The 21,450-nt window shown below is 42.1% G+C and overlaps 2 protein-coding genes and 1 long non-coding RNA gene across 3 annotated transcripts; 2 read left to right on the forward strand and 1 right to left on the reverse strand.

Annotated features, from left to right (window-relative positions):
- Positions 1-3,738: 3,738 nt before the first annotated feature.
- Positions 3,739-5,808, forward strand: LOC139832898 (uncharacterized). Its single transcript, XR_011747676.1, has 3 exons — positions 3,739-5,176; positions 5,308-5,376; positions 5,478-5,808. It is a non-coding gene; the product is annotated as an uncharacterized lncRNA (long non-coding RNA).
- Positions 5,809-6,060: 252 nt separating this feature from the next.
- On the forward strand, positions 6,061-9,510 carry LOC127306124 (HVA22-like protein a). Its single transcript, XM_051336731.2, has 6 exons — positions 6,061-6,212; positions 6,287-6,382; positions 7,399-7,425; positions 7,539-7,661; positions 7,993-8,233; positions 9,148-9,510. Exons 2-6 carry the CDS (start codon positions 6,327-6,329, stop codon positions 9,265-9,267), a joined length of 567 nt encoding a protein of 188 aa, XP_051192691.1. The 5' UTR covers positions 6,061-6,212; positions 6,287-6,326; the 3' UTR covers positions 9,268-9,510.
- A 260-nt stretch (positions 9,511-9,770) lies between these two features.
- On the reverse strand, positions 9,771-14,097 carry LOC127306123 (AP2-like ethylene-responsive transcription factor BBM1). The gene is made up of 9 exons (XM_051336730.2): positions 13,588-14,097; positions 12,781-13,448; positions 12,569-12,651; positions 11,029-11,037; positions 10,853-10,941; positions 10,693-10,766; positions 10,568-10,618; positions 10,394-10,470; positions 9,771-10,296 (listed from the first exon to the last, which is right to left on the reverse strand). The coding sequence occupies exons 2-9, from the start codon at positions 13,380-13,382 to the stop codon at positions 10,139-10,141; spliced, it is 1,143 nt and encodes a 380-aa protein (XP_051192690.1). The 5' UTR covers positions 13,383-13,448; positions 13,588-14,097; the 3' UTR covers positions 9,771-10,138.
- Between the last annotated feature and the right edge of the window lie 7,353 nt (positions 14,098-21,450).

Raw genomic sequence — 21,450 nt, forward strand, 5'->3', positions numbered from 1 at the left:
TAGATGCTTGGATGGGATTACGTCGCGCCGCGGTGCCTAATCCCGAACATTCGCTAGCGATTCCGTTCCTTTTTTTTTACCCTTTGATAGTTCCATGTTGCGCGAGAGTTAAGTTATTTCTAGATCGACTCTAGTACCGCTTAATTTGTATCGTGATTCGTGAACATGTGTAATTGTACATGGATGTATAATTGTGCATGAGTGTGCAATTGCACATCTTTTTTCTTGGTTCACATTCATTACACATAAAATTTACTAACCAAGAATTAGGTTAGTTCTAGGTCGGTCCAGAACTAGCCACATCCTATTTTTAATGTGAAATTTCGAAGAAAAATGGAAAATAGAAGAGAGGTTAGTGGAGCAATTTGCTTGGCACCTTTGTTATTGTATTTCCCTGAGATGAGATGTTAATACAAGTATGTTTGGGGAAGATGGTGGTCACTAGATCCAATACCAAGGGTCGTTGAATCCTTTGGCATCAAGGCTTCGACAAGTTTGGTTTTTCATCGCCGAGTTTGACAACGGCGAGCTCGTTGGTGGCCTTTGTTTTTCGATGTTACATACGGGGTTGAGTCTTGGTACATGATGTTCCTCTTTTTGGTTGTGTAAGTATGAACAAAATGCTACAATAATTTTTGTGTGTATGCTACAAATATATTGCTTCGGTGTTACATACGTGTTCCTGAAATGTTGGAAAGAATCAAGAAAAATTGTTGGATGTCTTTATTTTTTTGTTGGACGATGGGATATGATTCTTACATTTTACTGCAAACAATTTGGGATATTTTACATATGGTATTTTCTTGTGCTACATGGGCATGCTCGACGTGTTACAAAAGTGTTTTTGCTACACGTCTCAAGTTTCTACGGATCCCAGCAAAAATTTGCAAAACAATGTCGTAATTTTGAAAATTCTACATACAAAAAATGTTACATTCGGGATTTTTTTTTTTGCAGCATTGTCAGGATTTTTCGCGACTTTTGCATACTATTGAAGAAATGTTGCAAACCGATGCTACATACTCTGAAAAAATTGCTACACGCGAAACACTTTTGCTACATCGATCAAACGCGCTAGATTAACTCACTTAAGTGCATCGAATACCTTTGGAGGCAGCTGATTCCTAGCGTTCACGGTTTTCTTTATCAAGAACCAATACCGAGGAACCATGATATATTTCTCTTTGTTTAGCATCGGCCATGATAAATTTCCCTTTTTAGCCATGATAGTATTTCCTGAGCACAGAAATGGCAGCCTGATCCTTTGTTGAACAAAATTAAGTTCTTTTGGGCTGCTTGTTCAGTGGGCCTAGTTTGTGAGGCAGGAGTTGGCCCAGTAACTGTCCTAGGTTCCTCTTTCTACATGGGCTCGTCTTACAAAATATTTGCACGGGCCGGACCCAACTCTACCGCGCTTGTTACCCATCGCAGAAGAAAGAAGCTCTACGATCCGGCGGATCCTATACACCGACCAGGTCGGTGTATACGGAGTGCCGCACACCCCCACGTACCTTTTGGGCCGGCCCAATATCTCGCTAGTATTCTTCTTCTTCCCGATCTCCGCCGCTGAGCGACCGAGTCTTCGATTCTTCCGCCCAGTTCGTTCCTCCGCATCAGCCGCTTCTTCGCCCGAGTTCTGATTCCTTCTTCGCTGGAGTACTGGTTCCTTGGGGCTCTACTTCATTCGTCTCCATCGATGGCGGTTGAAGGTCTGTACAGTTCCCGTCTTCTCCCCATAGCGCACTGCTAGATTCGTTCTGATTAGGGTCTTTTCGGATGAATTTGGGGGTGGGGGAGGTGCAGATTCGCTAGGATGCGTACTGTTTCGAGGTTCCCCTAGGCTTATTCCATGGCGAGCCGCCGATACCAACATCTCACACCCATGATAGCTTCACTCCAACGCCGAGCATTTGCTGTAGGTCAATAGCAGGTTTTATAAATTTGCGGTGAGCTGTTTCTGTATATGAGCTTACATTATACTTTCCCTTTTCACACCGATAATGCATATTTTATTTGCATTTCATATCTATAATATCTACTCTGTAGGTCTTTTCTTTTTATAAAAGTAACCTGATTCTTCTTTTTTGTGTAGTAAGAACCAGTGAAAGAGTTAACGAGTTTAGCGATGGTTTACTCAATATAGCTATCTCTAATGAAGAGGTAGTTGAAGGATTTGTTTCAAATACTTTGTCAGAAACTAATCTATTATCCAGTCAAGATTTGTATTAAGTAATTAATTTTTCTTTCTTTTAAGCTTGCCATTATTTCTATAAGGGAGGAGGCTATATATTAACCTCATAATGATCTTTACACACAGAGGATCCCATCTATAGATTCGGCAAAGGAATAGGAATTGCTATGTCTTACAACCAGTTTCTTGTGATCAATATAGTAGGACTAGCTGCAGGTACATGCCTAGAATCCGTTTCCTGATTAATTATGTTGAAGGCATGGATTTTGTTCATGATTTTTTTTCAAGGCGAGAAACCATTCATACTAATAATCTGTTCATGCTTCTTAAATGTTCAAGGTTAGCAAAATGACATCATATGATTCCGTTTTTATGCTTCTTATATGTTCAAGGCATTGAATCGGTCATGCCAAGAATCCGTACATGTTTTTTTTATTCGAGGATGAAATAGTTAATGCCAAAAATCTATTCATGCTTTTATTTTATGTTCGATGCAAGAAACTGGTCAAGGGATGAAATATATTTATGTTCTAGGTGACAAACTGTTCATACTAAGAGTCTGTTCATTTTTTTAGGTTCAAGGTCAGCGAAAGGACATAATATGATCATGTTTTTATGCTTTTTTTATGTTCGAGGCATGGAATCGCTCATCCCGAGAATTCATTCATGATTTTTTCCATTCATGATTTTATTATGTTCAAGGTAGGAATCCTTTCATGCTAAAAATTGTTTCGTGGCAAGAATCCGTTCAAGGTAGGAATCTGTTCGTGCTAAAATTCATTGATGGCAGAAACCATTCATGGTGCCAAGAATCCATTCATGGTAGGGGAAACCGTTCATGCTTTTAAAAATGTTCAAGAAACCATTCATACTAATAATCTGTTCATGCTTCTGTTTCTATCCTTGTCTAGTTTATCTATTACTCTGTTTTTGCAAAGAGTTGCAAAAATCTGCGAGTTGGTTTTGTCCAGTGACGATTATTATCTTCACTTTTTGGTTGAAACATAGTTCATTATGTCAACTAAATAATCTACTGTGAGGAGACACTTTTTTTTTTTTGTAATAAACAGCCCTACCGGTTGTGACAAAACATAACCATCTGTACTACTTTTTGTCCTAGTTTTTGGGGGAATGCTGACTGGATGTATAATTACTTTTTTATTTAAAGAATGCTCTATGAATTTTTCTTACATGTCTGTTATCCAGAAATGCCAAGAACAATTTTGTCTTTCCATATTCAGGAGGACCATTTGTATGCTCTTTTTTTAGCAAAGATGCTAAGATTTATCTCATGATTTTTGTTCATGCAAAGATAAAACGAATTGGTTTTTGTTACAGGCTAGTTGAAATTGCTGCCTCCAGTTTTTCCAGACAACTATAGGCAATTTTTCTTGGCATGCCAGGATGCTATTGGTCCTCTTAGAATCTGTTTTGAACTTTATAGAATCCTTTTTATGTTCAAATAAGGAAAAATATCATGCTAAGAATTATTTTCAATGTTTCGAATGGATTCTTGGAAGTAACCGTTCATGCCAAGAATTCTTTCATGATTTTTTTTATAGTTCAAGCAGGGGAACTGTTCATGTTTTTACTAATCTTCAAGGTATGATACCATTCATGCCAAGATTTTTGTTCATTGTTTTTTAAATGTTCAAGGGTAGAAATCGGTTCATGCTTTTTTTGTTCAAGGAGAGAAACCGTCCATGCCAAGAATCAGTTCAACGTAGTTTTTTTTAAACAAAGAAGCTATTTCATGGCAAGAATCTGTTCGTGTTTTATTTTTTAGTTCAAGGAGGGAAACCGTTTGTTCCAAGAATTCGTTCATCGGATTTTTTTTGTTCAAGGAAGAAAACTGTTCATGATAAGAATGCTTGTTCGTGCTTTATTATTTAGTTAAAGGGAAACTGTGCATGCCAAGATTCCGTTCATCGTAATTTTTTGTTTCAAGAAGGAAAACGTTCATGCCAAGAATCCGTTCGTGTTTAATTTTTTAGTTCAACGAGGGAAACCGTTCTAGATAAGAATTTGTTCATGATTTATATTTTAGTTCAAGGAGGGAAACCGTTCATTCCAATCCGTTCATGGGATTTTTTTATTCAAGGAAGGAAACCGTTCATGATTAAAATTCGTTCGTGCTTTTTAGTTTAGTTCAACGCGGGAAACCGTTCATAGCCAAGAATACGATCATTGGATTTATTTTAGTTCAAGGACGGAAACCGTTCATGATATGAAATTGTTCATGCTTTACTTTATTAGTTCAAAGAGGGAAACCGTTCATGCTAAGATTTCGTTCACGAAAATTTTTTAGTTGAAGGAGGGAAATCGTTCATGCTAAGAATCAGTTCATGCTTTATTTTTTAGTTCAAAGAGGGAAACCGTTCATCCCAAGAATCGGTTCATCAGTTTTTTTGGTTCAAGGAAGGAAACCGTCAATGCCGAGAATTCGTTCATTGTTTTTTTTTGTTTCAAGAAGGAAAACAATCATGGCAATAATCTGTTCGTGTTTATTTTTTTAGTTCAACGAGGGAAATCGTTCAAGATAACAATCTGTTCATGCTTTACTTTTTAGTTCAAAGAGGGAAACCGTTCATTCCAAGTATCAGTTAATGGGATTTTTATGTTAAAGGAAGGAAATCGTTCATGTTTAGAATCCGTTCATGCTTTATTATTTAGGATTCTGGGATATGATTCTGGGATATTTGTCATTCAGTTCATTAGGTAGTATGACGAAAATCATTCTCAAATGTTAGATTCTAATTCTTTTTCATTATTCAGTATTAACATTATGCATTGGTTTTACATTTAAGTTCTGACATGTTAGAAAAATTTCCATACTACTTATACACTGGTTTTAATTTAATATATATATGTGTGTTCAAAATAGGTCGACCTTCAAGCATCCGTGAAATAATCACTACTCAGATTGTGTTGAACAAGTTTAACGAGCATCAGGTTCCATTGGCTAGACAATTTATTGCTAAACATGTAAGTACATCTCTCTCTGTTCTCATTATGATTCTCTAAGCAGTCAGCAACACACTTTTATACAAAAAAAATACAATCACAATTAAGATTTGCGATAAAACATCATAATGACTATTTACTTTGTTTCGTAGGCTCCACACCTCCTTCATTGATCAAAATTCACATCTTCTTCTAGTAGTAAAAGATGAAAATCCACCAAAGTAAGTTTCTCATTATAATCAGTCCATCAAATTCTTTTGTTCCAAAAAATTCTACAAAATTCATCTAGTGGTAACTTGTTTTCCCTATTTTATTTGGACAGGTATTAGCAAGACAAGAACACACCAGCAGCTATCCAGGAAATGCTTCTCCTACAAGGCAAGAAGAGGCACATAACATTTGGGAATGAAAGCATGAAAATTGAGTTTCAGTGAATCAGAACAATAGTTAGGGGGATTAGGCAAAAAATAACAAATGGGCATGTGCTGTGTTTGAAGTGATAAACATGAATTCAGTGTACCTTGGTTGGAATTATTTCTGTCTATTCTTGTCAGAACATACTGTCAATATTTCACATTCCTGTGTTTCTCCCTATAGGAGTTCATTTCACTACTTAGTTACAAACTGTATTCATGGTCACTACTTAGTTTCTAGGCAATGCAGAAATGTGACAGCACGAACTGTATTCATGGTCATGGAGAAAAAGCCCCCCGATTCTAGAAGAAACAGTCACAGAGAATAAGCTAGCAACCATCGAAACAGAAGAAAAGAAGCGATACTCCTGGTCGAGCGAAACAGCCGGAAACGAACTCAAACAGCGATACTGGGCCAAGCCCACAAACGACCAGGGGGTGTGCGGGACCTGGTCGGCGCCGACCAGGTCGGCATATAGCACCTCCCCTACGATCCGGGTCCACGCGCCCTGGTCCTGGGCGGTGTTCATTGGAAGAACACAATGGTCACTCGACAGGTCCGCGATGCAAAGAAAATAAGGCACACAAAGAAACAAGAGAGCGTGGGTTGGCGGAAGGGTGAAGAAACAGGACGAACACAAAAGGTAGGTGACCGCCTCCTTCCTCAAATAAATAAACCACCAAATCCCTGCGATTTACTGCCGTTTCAACTCGTCAGATTCGCAGCTTCCGGGGAGAGCAGGGCTGCGGGAGGCGCAATGGGGTCCGGATCTTTCCTCAAGGTGCTGGTCAGCAACCTAGATGTTCTCGCGGGGTACGCACTGCTTCTTTCCCCTTGATCTGCTTCCTCTTATCTCCTTGGACGGATTGGTTTCGAGTTCTTGGTATGAATGGCGTGCCGTCGATGCCGGAGCAGCCGTTCTATGAGTTCTGTTCAGAGGGCTAAGGGAAAGCGTGCGCGAATCATGGCATCCGTTCTTTAGGCTGCAGGCCGTAGTGTCACTCAGAGTCAACTCAGTCAAGACTCTCGCCCTAAATTAGTAAATCCCCACTGGTTTGTGGTAGGAAATTCGATTTTGGAGTATATAGTGGGAAATTTTGCATATATGGTTGGATTTTGGTTCAGGGTTCAGGGTTTTTGGTTCATCAGACATTACTAATGCTAACATAATTACTTGAGTACTGATTTATAAGGGGGGCACTAGTGAAACTCTGGAAGGACCTACAGAATATTGGTAATTTAATACTATAATGTAATGTCATATAATCATTTGGCTTAGGACTTCAGCATATTTTATCCTGGAAGGATTGGCCCATTTGCAACATTGTAGCCAAGTTTTCACTGAAGGCTATGTCACATCAGCAACTAGGTTGATCTTTATGTTGAACCATATTTGATGCTTGAGCTAACAATCTGTGACACATCTAACAATGTAACACCCCTTTCATCCTTTTCTTTCATTTAATATAAAAATCACACAAACCCCTACGGTGAAGTTGTCAAAAGAAAAAAAAATCCCCTTTCAACAAGAACAGGCCACATTGTTTAGCATTTATGATTTTGCATCTTCTGCACAACCTACAAGAATGGAATCGTCTTGCTTATTGTAGTACTATAATCAGCACAACTTTGCATTGTGTAGAACATGATACCACATAGCTATGTGCTATCTGCAGAATATGGCTACATTATTGATTCGCAAATGTGTTACATTTAGCCGATGTGAGATTTATTTCTGTTGCTAGTTTAGTGGCACTTGTTAGTTCAGTAGGTGTTACGACAGTTTCCATCCCTCTGTAAGTACTGAGATGCTTTTATTTTTCTGGCAGGCCCCTGGTTTCACTCGCTTATCCTCTGTAAGTAAATTCATTCTCTTGCTAAATAGTAGATACAAACTTAGCACATGCTTCTATTTTGCAACAACTGTCTTTTTCTTTTCTTTTTAAGATTCTCATTGACATGTTTACAGATATGCGTCTGTTCGAGCAATAGAAACGAAATCTTCTATTGATGATCAGCAATGGCTCACGTACTGGGTGTTGTACTCGTTTATCACTCTATTTGAGCTTACCTTTGCTGCAGTAATAGAATGGTAAAGGACTGCTCCCTATATCATCAGAATTTTCTTTTCTGTAAATCCTTCACTGCTTCTTGACTGTTGTGACTATTTGGTCTAATGGGATCAAACCTTGGATCTTAATGCAACATTCACTTACAATCCTGTCTTATGACTAGAGATTTCTTGAAAGAATGGTACAAAGATATATCATAATCTTGAAATAAATTTCTTTGTCTCTTACCTTCTGCTTTAGTAGTATAATTTGTGTTTTGCTACTTTGTTTGTGACAGAGTTATGTTAGTACATTATGAGATGAATGGATATGCTTACTTGTTAGTACAGACTAATCTTTTGCATTCTGCAGGCTTCCCTTCTGGTCTTATGGAAAGCTGTTTTTCAATTGCTGGTTGGTCTTGCCCTACTTCAATGGTGCTGCACATGTTTATGAGCATTTTGTGCGGCCAATGATTGTGAACCAGCAAGTAGTAAACATCTGGTATATTCCCAAGAAGGAAGATTCTGGTCAACCTGAAGATGTAATCTCAGCTGCACAGAAATACATCAAACAAAATGGATCAGAAGCATTTGAGGCTCTGGTCAACAAGGTATTTTCTATTTTATGCTGAAGTTTACAATACTCATTGTGAATATGGTGGCAAGAGGGCAACTGTTCTCCTGTGTGCAGCAAGAATCGTCGGCAATATGCCTCTGCATTCTGCAACGATACTGCCTTGGTGATTGCAGTTAGGTTTTTGTAATACATGATCATGTAATTACAGAGTTTTAGTTATCAAGTGTCGAGCAGTCTATACTAGATGCTAGATGTCACATGGTTATTTTATTCAGTAGATATCACAGTTATCCTATTCACCCACTACATTTTCTGTTACTGCAGATCCTATTAACGATATTCCACATCCTTAGGACCTTCAGGCTTGGACTATAAAATGATTATCAAAATGCCCTTTTCCATATCTACACAATAGATTGTTTTCAGTCCACACTCGTAAGATACTGATCTACAGAAAATCTGAAGTCCTTGGAAGTGACTATTGAGCAGTGGTGACTATACACACTGATTTTGATGTCAACTGACAACACAAAGTTGTGCAAAACACTATTTAGTTTTGTTACGTTCATCAGAAAAATCATATTATTACTAGGAATTTAGGTTTATTGACATCACATGTTTTATGGCAAGCATCGCCACTGTTGGTAGGTTTAATGTTTTTTGACCTCTTATCGGTTTAGAATATGTGTCCACTCACCCTGGTAAGCTGTCTTAATAAGCTTAATTAGTTGGCTTATGTGATAAGCATAGTGAAAGAGCAAAGTTCTTGGTGGCAAGTGTTTTATCCCTTCGGTTAATTAGAAGACCGTACTCCATCCTTTCCTTTTTGTTCACATCCGAGATGTGCTCATTTTTGTGTTTAACATCCTGTTTGTTCAATCCAACAATATGATGTGTTTGCATGGATTAATCTCAGGCACATGATTCTTTTTAATTTCACTCGTGCAGTTTAAGACTTCAAATGCAAGGCGCTCAATTTTGGAGGAGGTAGAGGTGGAAAGGAGAGCCAGGGCTGAACGAGAATTTGAAGCGAGGGATGTGAATCCATTCTTCCACCCAAATTACTGATTACTGAAAGCTCCTCTGTTCAGACATCAGCTGAGCAGAGTGTATGTTAGCCTGATGAACTGCTAGTTCCTTCTAGCTTATAGTATTGAGTTTATTGTGGTGCTTCGTCTTCATTGTCTTTCATGTAAAATTGGTCAGACCAATTTGTGGGCACAAGTCTAGAGGGCCATATTTAGATTTAATACTGTTACGTAGCTGAACAATTATGAGATGTATATATGATCTGGCTTTGGATGGTTGTTAGAGCCTGGACTAAAGGGAAATACAATTTGGCCCAAATGCATGTTAACCCATTACGTGAAAACACATTTTGAAAAGTCAAAATTCTGAAATAAAATTTCACATCTATGTCCAGATGCTCGCACACAAGATTTTGGGAAAACTTGTGTATTGTTCATGTCTTCAATCTTTTGAATGCAACTGAATTTTATGTACGCATGCCATTGACCATAATCTTGCAATCAGGCCTCCCAAGTAATTTGCCTAGCGGCACAAGCAGCGAATGGAACAAAAAATGGCAATGTATTTAACAAGCTGCCTAGTTGGAATATACACTTGAATATGGCAGTAACACAAAGCATCAAAGTGATAGTAAAACGTACTCTCCCGCCAGACATGTGACATGTTGTCAAGCATAAGCTGTTGACATTTTGAGTGCAAATCTAGCCTACAAACACTATAACAGTAATACACTGTCAAAATCTTCAAATCTTGCTAATAACTGAAGATATCTCTCCAAAAAGAACTATAATCTGAAGAATTGTAGAGCAGCAAATAATGACAGGCTGCATCCAGTTCTTCTATCTGTATGTACCACTATGCTCCAAATATTGCTGACCAAATCTGCTCATATTTGATGCCAAATCAGGTTCTATTCTGGCTTTGTTGCAAGCAAGTTCAACCCTGCCCCTTCTATACAATGCATGCCCTTCTCCATATAGTTGCTTCGGTCAAAGTTGGTCACTGCATTTTTGCCACGTATCTCTATGGCAGCAATATCATAAGCTTCTGCAGCTTCTTCCTCAGTTTCTAGTTCAAAAAAGAGGAAATTCATTAGGAAAATGAAATGAAGTATCTGTGAAGAGAGATAAAGGGAATATATCAAATTTAGGCATGTGTAGCATACTGAAAGTTCCAAGGTAAATGTCTCTAGTTCCAGCAATCAGTCCTATGCGTGCTTGCCATCTCCCGTCTTTTTGCCTCCTATGATAGGGACATGGTTACATGTGAGCTTAAGTAGTTTTGAAGAAGAAAAGCTAGCCTTTCGAACAAACTAAACAAAATGAAAACGAGAGTTCACCTTGTAACTCCTCTGTAAACAGAAGCCCCTCTTGAGAAGCAGCTACTCCTTCTGCATGATAGCCCAAACTTGTCATGATAGCCCTTCTCCAACAGTAAAATTGAATGAATACAAATATGATATACCTTCTCAAGTATGTCACACATTCCTCTGGAGACATGTCTTTCGTGTCGGCCAGTTCCTTTTCGTATTCAGAAATCTGATAGAATATTGACCCATGAGATTATCATGTCCTTTATATATAACAGGGGAACCAAAATAAAAAATAAATGAAGAAAGACTTACTGGGAAGTTCAGCTTAGTATTTAGGCCCCAGTATTTAAGAGCTGCAACATCATACGCCCTGGCAGCTTTTTTCTCAGTATCATAACTTCCTGCAAAGTAGGAAATTAGACAAAGAAAAAAATTAGAACGTAAACATACAAAACTAAGACATTATGTTTGAAACGAATAATTCTTACCTAGATAAACTGAAGCACCACCGCATGGGAACACCACAGCAAGAAACCATCAGTAACGAGTCAGAAACAATTACAGATAAGGAAAATAACGAAGCTACACGAAAAAAGCTAACATGCTATAGAAACTTTGGACAATCAAATGCTACCTAATTCTAAACCAATTCAACGAAAGCTAGTATCTATTACTTGCTAAGAATATCCTCTTCTAGGCACAGATTTACAAACAGGGGCAGATATACAGTTCAGCAAGGGGTAAACAGCGCTAGTGCCATAGTGCTGGAACCAGTCTGGTTAACACGAGTGGATCGTAGAGACAAAAATAGCCGAAATGTTTTTAGTTAAAGTTGGTATCCAGCCCCCGACCTCATTCTCTACCTACTCACCCGAGTTATGTCATTTTCCAGAATGGTTTTCCAACTTAAAATAGAAAAGGCATAAAAAAGTTAAAGCTGCATATTCGAGTGTTAAAACAATGTTTGGCCAGAAAATCAGTGAACTTGTCACTTGAACGGTTAATTATACTTTTTGAGTTGTAAAACTATGTTCCTAGCCTCCTAGGTCTTATGGATATAGCACACAGAACTCCAGAATTATATGTTAGAAATAAGCACTCCTTAATTCATAATGCAATTACAATATTTCTCGTGCCGAATAAGAGACATGGACAATTTTAAAAGGTGTCTCTGCATGGGAAGTGTGTTAGGATCTCACAGCCCACTAAATGCATGCTAAATAACAACAAATTCTATCATCCCATTCACAGATATGTCTCTTTGGTAGTTTGCTTATTTGTACTGAGGGAAAATAATCAAGATGGTTAGAAGTTGGGACCGGCTGATGTGGAAATAGTAACGTGCGACAGAGCTATGCCAAGTCCGTACAATTTGCTAGCGATAGGACATAGTATAAAGGAGTCTATTACCGCAACCCAAGCATACAATGTCAGGATGATCAGATCCAACTAAAAGGACATATAACAAATGAGGGATCTGGACAGATAGCAAAATCCGTATCATGCAGAAATAAACGAAGTGATACCTTGATAGCATATACCACCATAAATGTAAAATAACTTCACAGAGAATTTGCCCGCAAAATAGCACGCTAGAAGAATAAATTACATGTTTAACCTTTTGCACCTAAGAAATAAATACGCCAAACACAGCATGTTCCGGAGCTAAATAAACCATACGTCTATATATCGTCTACTAGCACATTAAATTGTCAGAGCAGCCGAACTTATATGACCAATTTTCTTTGTAATACTATATAACAAGGTCTTCATCAATGAAGGCAAGCAAGAGTTATCTATGTATTCATATCTCATGCTTCTCTTTTTATTGTGTGAACTGTGAACCTCTCCTGGGGACACGCTTCCCTACACACTCCACCACAGAGCCTCGACAGTGATGCAGTAAGCATAAGCCCCTCATCTATCACGACGAACAGGTAATCACGACTGAGCCGTTCCGGAACAGGTCGTGGCACAATCAAGTATATACAATTGCTCCTTAGATAGTGCTAAAATAAGAAGGCATACCTTGCCTTCCTTTCCTTCTCCGTCCTTCTACTCTGCAAGTACTGTCCCACAAATGAGCTTCATATTTGCCACTCCACCTATGCCTGCACAATTGATGATACTTTGGTAAGCATCTGCATCTACGACGTGTTCAGTTGACGTGGTGAAACACACTATTTTGTTTCCACTGATCAGCTACAAATTATAAGAACACAGAACAAAGGGAAGTTTACCTGGTCACACCATGGAAACAAGATGACCGGGTACCAGGCGTTCGCACCGCGGTAATTCCAGAAGTAGAACCTGAGGCGCCCTTCTCGTCTCTATACGCCGCGATTGTTACAGGATTGATAGCTTCGACAAGTTCCTCCTCTGACTCATCCTTCTTGACAATGCTGAGAACTTTAACTCTCTCATAATCATTGCCACCATCAGCGTACCCTTCATTTTCTGGCACAGCTACCACCAAAGCATCCTTCAATTCGGCGTGGCTCTCGCTATTCAAAGGGTCAACCGAGTTGTTCTTCACATATGCACAGACCTGAACTTCAGCTTCGTCGACTTGCTCGTTCTTCGGGACCTTCTTCTGATCAGTAGCGCTGGTCTTATGATCATCTCCTTTTTGAGTGCTTGAACCATTGGCCTCTGGCGCAACTGCAGCGTGCAAGACTTCAATCTCCGCTGTGGAGGCAGACACTGCTGGCAACGAATTCAGATTGATAGAGTGGCTCCTCTTTATCTTGGGCTCATCAACGGATTCCCCAGCAGCAGCCTTCTCCTCCAGAGAACCGTCCATTTGCTGGTCCAGACTAACTTCTTCCCCCGATTTCATCATCTATGATGGGAGTGGGAGCAACAATTGAACAACTTTCAGAACCTAGCCTACCTCCTCACAAACTATCTGAAAAAGAGGAAAAAGACAGAACATCGCGAACAAGAACCACACGGTTAGATCCCAACTAGGCAATCATTTCATAATTCGAAAAAAGACGCCTTTTTTGTTGTCTGCCAGAATCGGGAAACAGGAAAGCGGCGGGTACCTTGTGCCAGCGCCGCCCAGCAGCGATCGAAAGATCCGGAGGCCTCAGAAGGTTGGACGCGCGCCCAAGAAAGCAGGGAAAGAACAAATATCCCCGCGCAGCGCAGATATTAACAAGGCCCGCCGGGCAACAAAAGTGGGAAAAAAATTATCAGGGGAAGAAATGGATGCCGAGGCAGGAAATAAATATCGGGCGGCGGCGAAATTGGGAAGGAAACGACGAGCCGAGTCCAGCGCGAGCGAGCGAGGAGGGGCGGCTTAGTGGGGAGTGATGCCGGAGACACCAAACCAATCGCTGGTGGGGAACAAAAATTTGGACAAATCGAGAGAGGAAAGCGGAGTGGGAAAATCGCGGAGGCGGATTTACCTGCGGATTGTCGTGGTGGAGTAATGAAGTTCGAGGCAATTTGGGGAGTTTTTGCTTCGTGGGCGACGCCCTCGTGATGCGTGCCAGCCTGGGGACGGGACGGGCCGGGCGGCCGTGCCAATGGGAGCAGACCGCGCCTTGTCCTTGTGGCACCAATACCTGGACGGACAGCCGTGTGCTACCTGGGCCTCTGACAATATCTCAGCCGTTGGGCATCTCCAGCCGCGTCCCCCAAAGCGTCCCGAAAGGGTTTGAAGCGCGCCGGACCAAAAAACCGTTCCAGCCGCGTCCCCTAAAGCCTATTTTTGTCCGACGCGCCCCATACGGTGTCCGGCGCCCCGAGCCCGTCCCCGTCCCACAGGGGACGCTCCGGGCACGCCGGACACAACGAAAAGCGAGACGAACCGACGCGGGCCCGACGCGTCAGCGGCTCGGAAGGCTAAAACCCCGTCGTCTACCTTTGGTCAAGCGACGTTAATGGCGTCCCTGTTTTCCCAGGCGAAGCAGGGACGCGTCTCGTCGTGCATGGCCGCGTGGCCGTCCGCGCCGGCGTTATTGTGTGCAACTACCCGCTATCGCCGCTGTTTAAAGACGACCTACAGTTCTCACCGCTCACAAACCATCACGTCGCCGCCGCCTCCCCCTCCCAGATCTTCTTCTCGCCGCTCCAAAAATGTCGAGCTCGTCCTCCCGCGATGATGAGGACATCCCTACTACACCACTACCTCCGTCATTAATAAATGAAGATGAACCTGCTGTGGAGCTCAAGTCCAATGAAGTTCGGATTGGACCAATTATAAGGGCTCGTGCAAAGCTACTTAAACAACAGGTGAACTTGTTTCTAAACGGTACTTTGATTGACGAGAACTTTATACTGCTTAAGTCCTATTACTTATGTATCATCAGGTATCAAGAAGAGACGAGCATCGCACGAGGAGGAGAGGAGCGGCTGGACATGAAGACGGACGTCAAGATGGACGTGAAGCTGGACATGGAGCTGGACATGAAGATATCTCATGGACGCGCGAGGGAGGAGCGGGAGGCATGCGCGAGAGGAGAAGAAGACGTCGAGCCGGTCCAAAGATTCGGCCGATCGGCCACAGACGGCCAACCTGGCCACAGACCCGCCGACCGGGCGCCAACCGGACGAGATTTATCGTGCGGGATGAAAACCGGAAAACCTCGCAACTATCCGGTTGCCGCTGACCGGACCCCGACCGGCCGACCCGGTTGCCGCCGGTTGACCGGACCCCAGACCGCCGACCGGTCCCTGGCCCGGTTGACCGGATTCCAGACCGGATTTGTCCGAGTCTGTCTCGACCAGATCTATTCTGGGTCGGTTATTTTTGTGTCTTTTCGACCAGAACTCGTCCCGGACGCCTATATAAGTGCCCAGGACGCCCCCCTAGCTGCTTTAGACCATGTTTAAGATAAACCCTATTTCTTAGTTGTTTGCTCTAGCAAAACTATTGAATCCCTACACCATATTGCTTGATATTGTGTAGATCCTGAAAAAGTCTTGTGTGATCTGCTGTTCCATTGGGAATTAGACGGTTGCAACTTACCGCTTCATGGTCGACGGCTACGTGCGCAAGTGTGTGGAGTTGCGAATATCTTGCAGGGTTGAGAGCTGTTGCATTGGCGACAGGGACCAATCGAGAGATCTCGTTACGTCATACAAGTTATCATCCACTTCATCATCGTGTATCTCCGCTGCCATCACCCCGTGATCATCATCACCATCGTTGCTTACTGAGAAGATCGGGCCACCCCTTATCATCTTGGTATCAGATTTCCAGTTTTCCTCGGTAAGCCATCTACAATCCACCCCATAGTTGAGTTGTGAGTGTTTCCTATCTAGAAAAAGCCAAAAAAAATTAGGGTTAGGGTTTGTCATAGCTTTAGATTGCACTAATTTCAAGTTTTAGTTGCTTTTCGTAGTTGTTTTTGCGTATCTTTTCTTTCCATCTAGTCTTTTAGGGTTTGAGTTTACTCTATCATCTTGTGTTACTTTATCTTGTGGTGTCAGTTTTTGTTGCTCCGAGTCCACATAGCGTACAGTGTGCTTGTTCCCAACCATAGACACAGCCTTTCGATATAACGTGACTAGGAACTTCCCCAGAAGAGACTAATTTTACCGCTCGACAGACTGCTCGTTAGGTTATCGGTGCTTTGCATATTTCTGTTGGCCGTGTTATCAAGGAGTTGTGTCGGAAAATCAAAAAAAAAATTGAAAAGAAGCAAAAAGAGCTACATAGCTGCGTGTGTTATATAAAAGAAAATTCCAAAAAAAAGTGAAGTGCTAGTTGAATCAAGTGAAGGCCTAAGTTTACTTTCCTGCACCTGTAGTTGAGCAATCTTGTGCCTGTCTCGTTGAGCTTTGCTAGCGTCTCTCGTGTGCATTGCAACCTTACCCACATATAGTTGCATTGCCCCATTATATCGCCTTGTGTGAGTATCATTGGTTGTCTACGGTCAGCGCTAGAGCTTGTTATTGGTGCAAATAGGTAGCCTACCTACAGCCCCACATATACCCTGCTTTGTCGTGTGATTTGTTCTTATACCCTTGATATTCGCTTCGCTACATCAGTGCACTAGTTGTTACTACAAGTGGTAAGCAACACTAATTTACTTTGGAACGGTAAGATCTCCTTTTCTTATCAGTTTTGAGTGAGTTGTGAGAGTACCACCATATATTTTTGATTTAGTGCACTAATCTACTAACAATGTCTGCTAGTGATCATAGAATTGTTAACCAGGAAAACAAGAGTGTTGCAGATATTATCACATGGAGGGAGTATGAGGCTCTTCGTAATGAGATGCGACGTGAATTCCGCGCTCAGGACGAAGTGCTTAATGGGAAGATTGATGAGATTTCCCAAAAGCTGGATGCTACTCAGGTGTCCGTCACGGCAATGCAAGATCAAATGACGGATGTACAACGCAATCTTGCTGATTTGCGCTTAGCTGTTGAGAATTTGACCGCGCAACAACAACAAGAAGATGACGATGATCCTGAGCTTCAAGATGACGCACACAATGCTCGTGATGCGCCACGTGGTAATCGTCCTCGCGGTTGGGTTCCACTTGCCCGCCATGGTCGTGGACAAGATGAAGAAGATGGTTTGGGTAAGCCCAAATTTTCTATACCCAAGTTTGAAGGAGGAGCTGATGTTGAAGAATACCTCACTTGGGAGCTGAAGATTGAGAAGTTGTGGAGCTTACATCCGCATTATACTGAAGACCAGAAGATCAAGCTTGCTTCTTCTGAATTTGATGGCTATGCTTTGCGTTGGTGGGATGCTTTTGTTCGTAACCGCGAAGAGGATCGTGAGTAGCCTATACGCACTTGGCGTGCCATGAAGGAGGCGATGACTGCTCGCTTTGTGCCTACAAATTACTTGCGGAATATATATGATAAGCTGACTCTTTTGAGACAAGGTGTGAAGACTGTGGATGAATACTACATGGAGATGGAGATGCTTATGCAGCGTGGCCGTGTCCGTGAGTCTCTTGAGATGACAATGCAGCGTTTCCTCAATGGATTGAAGTATGACATCAAAGGCATTATTCGTCACTACAGCTACACCAATATGAATCAATTGTTACATCATGCAAGAGAAGCTGAATCACAGTTGGCTGACGAAGCAAAGATCAAAGGACGAGCTACAGGAGCTGGGCGTTTCACACCCCGCGCGGCCCCATCTATGGCGCCGGCGCCTTCGACGCGCTCCGCCCCTCCGCCTAGTAAGTCGGTCTCCAATGTGTCTAACACAAAGAAGTCCGAAGCTGCTGCAAGTACGAGTGGCTCTAATGTGTCTACTGCACGTAACCGTGATATGGTTTGTCGTACATGTGGTGGCAAGGGTCACTTCAAAAGAGATTGTCCTAACCGCAAAGTCATGGTTATCAATGAGGACAATGAGTACGAGACTGGAGATGATGTTGATCCTAATGCTCCAGAAGATGATGACTATGACATTGATGGTGAAGATGCATATCCGTCTGATGCTCGCACCATTGTTGTGTCGCAGCGTGCTCTTAATGTGTTGCCTAGTGCATCTACTCAGCGCTGCAATTTGTTCCAAACAAAGGCTTTAGTTGGTCCTGACAAGGCTTGCAAAGTCATTATTGATGGCGGGAGTTGCCACAATTTAGCAAGCAAGGAGTTATGTACCAAGCTGAAGTTGAAGTATCTACCGCACCCGCATCCATACTATATTCAGTGGTTGAGCGACAATGGTGAGATGAAGGTAAACCACATGGTGCGTGTTGAGTTTGCTATTGGACCGTATAAGGATTGCATTGATTTTGATGTCGTTCCTATGACGGTGTGTCACCTACTATTGGGTCGGCCTTGGCTCTATGACCGTTCTGTGCAACACAATGGTCGTGCCAATACATATCACTTGGAGTTCAAGGGCAAGAAAATCAATTTACAACCTATGACACCACAGCAAATTGTCAATGAGTCTCGTCAGAAAGTTGAAGTCAACTTGGAGGATGCTTCTTTAGATAGGCGAGAGAATTGTAATGTTGTGAGTGATATAACGAAAAGTGAGAGAGTGAATTCCTTAGTCTCATTAGCCACCAAAGAATACATGAGAGAATTTAGTGAGGATCCTACAGCCATGCCTCTTGTGCTCTTGTACAGGGGTACGGTTTTGGTTTCTAACGACATGACCCCTCTTCCTCTTGGTGTTTCTAATGTTTTGCAGGAATTTGGCGACGTGTTTCCGGATGAGGTACCCGCAGGACTTCCACCATTACGAGGTATTGAGCATCAAATCAACTTGATTCCCGGAGCTTCGCTACCCAATCGGGCACCATATAGAACGAACCCCGAAGAGACGAAGGAGATACAGAAGCAAGTACAAGCGCTACTCGACAAAGGTTATATCCGCATAAGCCTTAGTCCTTGTGCTGTTCCTGTTATTCTTGTTCCTAAGAAAGATGGTACATGGCGTATGTGCGTAGATTGTAGAGCTATAAACAATATCACTATTCGATATCGTCACCCTATTCCCCGTTTAGAGGATATGCTAGATGAATTGAGTGGTGTCTTTGTGTTCTCTAAAATTGATTTGCGTAGTGGTTATCATCAAATTAGGATGAAAGAAGGGGATGAGTGGAAAACTGCCTTTAAAACAAAATTTGGTTTATATGAGTGGTTAGTAATGCCTTTTGGTTTGACTAATGCACCTAGCACTTTCATGAGACTGATGAACCATGTTTTGCGTGAATTTATTGGCAAGTTTGTGGTTGTGTATTTTGATGACATATTAATTTACAGCCGCAATGAATCTGATCATATTATACATATTCGACATGTTTTGCAAGTGTTGCGTGATAGTAAACTCTATGGTAATCTTGAGAAGTGCACATTTTGCAAAGATAAGGTCATATTTCTGGGTTATGTTGTCTCTAAGCATGGAGTAGAAGTAGATGTGTCTAAAATTGAAGTTATTCAAAATTGGCCTACTCCCATGAATGTGAGTCAAGTTAGGAGTTTTCATGGTCTAGCTGGGTTTTATCGCCGTTTTGTGCCCAATTTTTCTACTATTGCTGCACCGTTGAATGAATTGACTAAAAAGGGTGTTGCATTTGAGTGGGGCGTTGCCCAAGATCATGCTTTTGATGAACTGAAACGATTGTTAACTTCTGCACCGTTGCTTGCACTTCCTGATTTTAATAAGCAATTTGAGATTGAATGTGATGCTAGTGGTATTGGAATTGGTGGTGTGTTGATGCAAGAGGGTCGCCCAATTGCATATTTTTCTGAGAAACTTTCTGGTGCTAAGTTGAACTATCCAATATATGATAAAGAATTGTATGCTTTGATTAGAGTTCTTGAGGTTTGGCAACATTATTTGTGGCCAAAGGAATTTATCATACATTCTGATCATGAAGCTTTGAAATATCTGAAAGCCCAATCTACTTTGCATAGGCGTCTTGCTAAGTGGGTTGAGTTCATTGAGTCTTTTCCATACATTATTAAGCATAAGAAGGGAAAAGATAACATTGTTGCTGATGCTCTATCTAGGAAGAATATGCTATTAACTCAACTTGATGTTAAAATTCCTGGTTTAGAGGTGTTATGTGATTTGTATGCTACTGATCATGATTTTGCTGAACCATATCGCTTATGTGCTCTTGGTAAAGCATGGGAAAAATATCACATACATGATGGGTTCTTGTTTCGAGCTAACAAACTATGTGTTCCGAGAATCGTACGTGCGTTTGCTCTTATTGCAGGAATCACATGCTGGAGGTTTGATGGGTCACTTTGGGCGTGAGAAGACGCTACTCATGCTCGCTGATCACTTTTATTGGCCAAAGATGAGGCGGGATGTGGACAGGTATGTGAAGAGGTGCATTACTTGCAACAAGTCCAAGTCCAAGCTGAAGCCTCACGGTTTGTATACTCCATTACCGGCACCAACTACACCTTGGGAAGATATTAGTATGGATTTTGTGTTGGGTTTGCCGCGTACTAAAAGAGGCCATGATTCTATATTTGTGGTAGTGGACAGATTTTCTAAAATGTCACACTTTATTGCCTGCCACAAAAGCGACGATGCGTCGCATATTGCTAACCTGTTTTTCAGGGAGATTGTTCGACTACATGGAGTCCCGAAGACTATTGTTTCTGATCGTGATGTGAAGTTCATGAGCTACTTCTGGAAGACACTTTGGGGAAAGCTTGGGACAAAGCTGCTATTCAGTACTACTTGTCATCCCCAAACTGATGGTCAAACTGAGGTGGTGAATCGAACCTTGTCACAACTGTTGAGATCCATGATTAAGAAGAACCTGAAGGCGTGGGAAGAGTGTTTGTGTAGGGATTCGTTGCATAGAAAACAAAAAAATTGCCTACCGCGAGAACACAATCCAAGCCAAGATGCAATCTAGAAGATGGGAGCAACGAGGGGATGAACGAGGCTAACCCTTGAAGATTTCCAAATCCTATAAGAGTAGGCTCTTATTGCTGCGGTAGACGATCACTTGCCGCTTGCAAAAGCGCGTAGAAGATCTTGATCACGGTGCCACGATCGGGCAGCACCTCCGTACTTGGTCACACGTTCGGTGTTGATGACGACGTCCTTCTCCCCGTTCCAGCGGGCAGCGGAAGTAGTAGATCCTCCTCGGAATCCCGGCAGCACGACGGCGTGGTGGCGGTGTCGATGGAGATCTCCGGCGGAGCTTCGCTAAGCATATGCGGGAGAAGTAGTGGAGGAGGGGTGCTAGGGTTTGGGGAGAGGGGGTGCCATGGGCGCCGGCCTCAAGGGGGCAGGGGTGGTGCGGCCAAGCCATGGGCTGCCCCCTCCCTCTCCTCCTCATTATATAGGTGGAACCCCAAGGGTTTGCCCAAAGTCTTCGAATAAGACCCCAACAGAAAAACTGCCTTATGGACGAAACCTAGAGGGACAGGGACTCTCCCCTTCCCCCTTTTCTTGGCCGGCCAAGGAGGTGGAGTCCACCATGGACTCCACCCTC

The sequence above is a fragment of the Lolium perenne genome, chromosome 6, assembly GCF_019359855.2.
Source record: "Lolium perenne isolate Kyuss_39 chromosome 6, Kyuss_2.0, whole genome shotgun sequence".
In the NCBI taxonomy this organism is placed as follows: Eukaryota; Viridiplantae; Streptophyta; class Magnoliopsida; order Poales; family Poaceae; genus Lolium; species Lolium perenne.

What these genes read in the sequence shown, in the direction of transcription:
- LOC127306124 (XM_051336731.2), top strand. Translation starts at nt 6,327, where the DNA reads ATGGGGTCCGGATCTTTCCTCAAGGTGCTGGTCAGCAACCTAGATGTT. An exon ending in AACCTAGATGTTCTCGCGGG is followed by an intron (nt 6,383 to 7,398) that starts GTACGCACTGCT and finishes TTTTTCTGGCAG; the next exon opens with GCCCCTGGTTTCACTCGCTT. An exon ending in GTTTCACTCGCTTATCCTCT is followed by an intron (nt 7,426 to 7,538) that starts GTAAGTAAATTC and finishes ACATGTTTACAG; the next exon opens with ATATGCGTCTGTTCGAGCAA.
- LOC127306123 (XM_051336730.2), bottom strand. Translation starts at nt 13,382, where the DNA reads ATGATGAAATCGGGGGAAGAAGTTAGTCTGGACCAGCAAATGGACGGT. An exon ending in TGTTTCCATGGTGTGACCAG is followed by an intron (nt 12,652 to 12,780) that starts GTAAACTTCCCT and finishes TCAATTGTGCAG; the next exon opens with GCATAGGTGGAGTGGCAAAT. An exon ending in GTTTACAGAGGAGTTACAAG is followed by an intron (nt 10,471 to 10,567) that starts GTGAACTCTCGT and finishes TCCCTATCATAG; the next exon opens with GAGGCAAAAAGACGGGAGAT.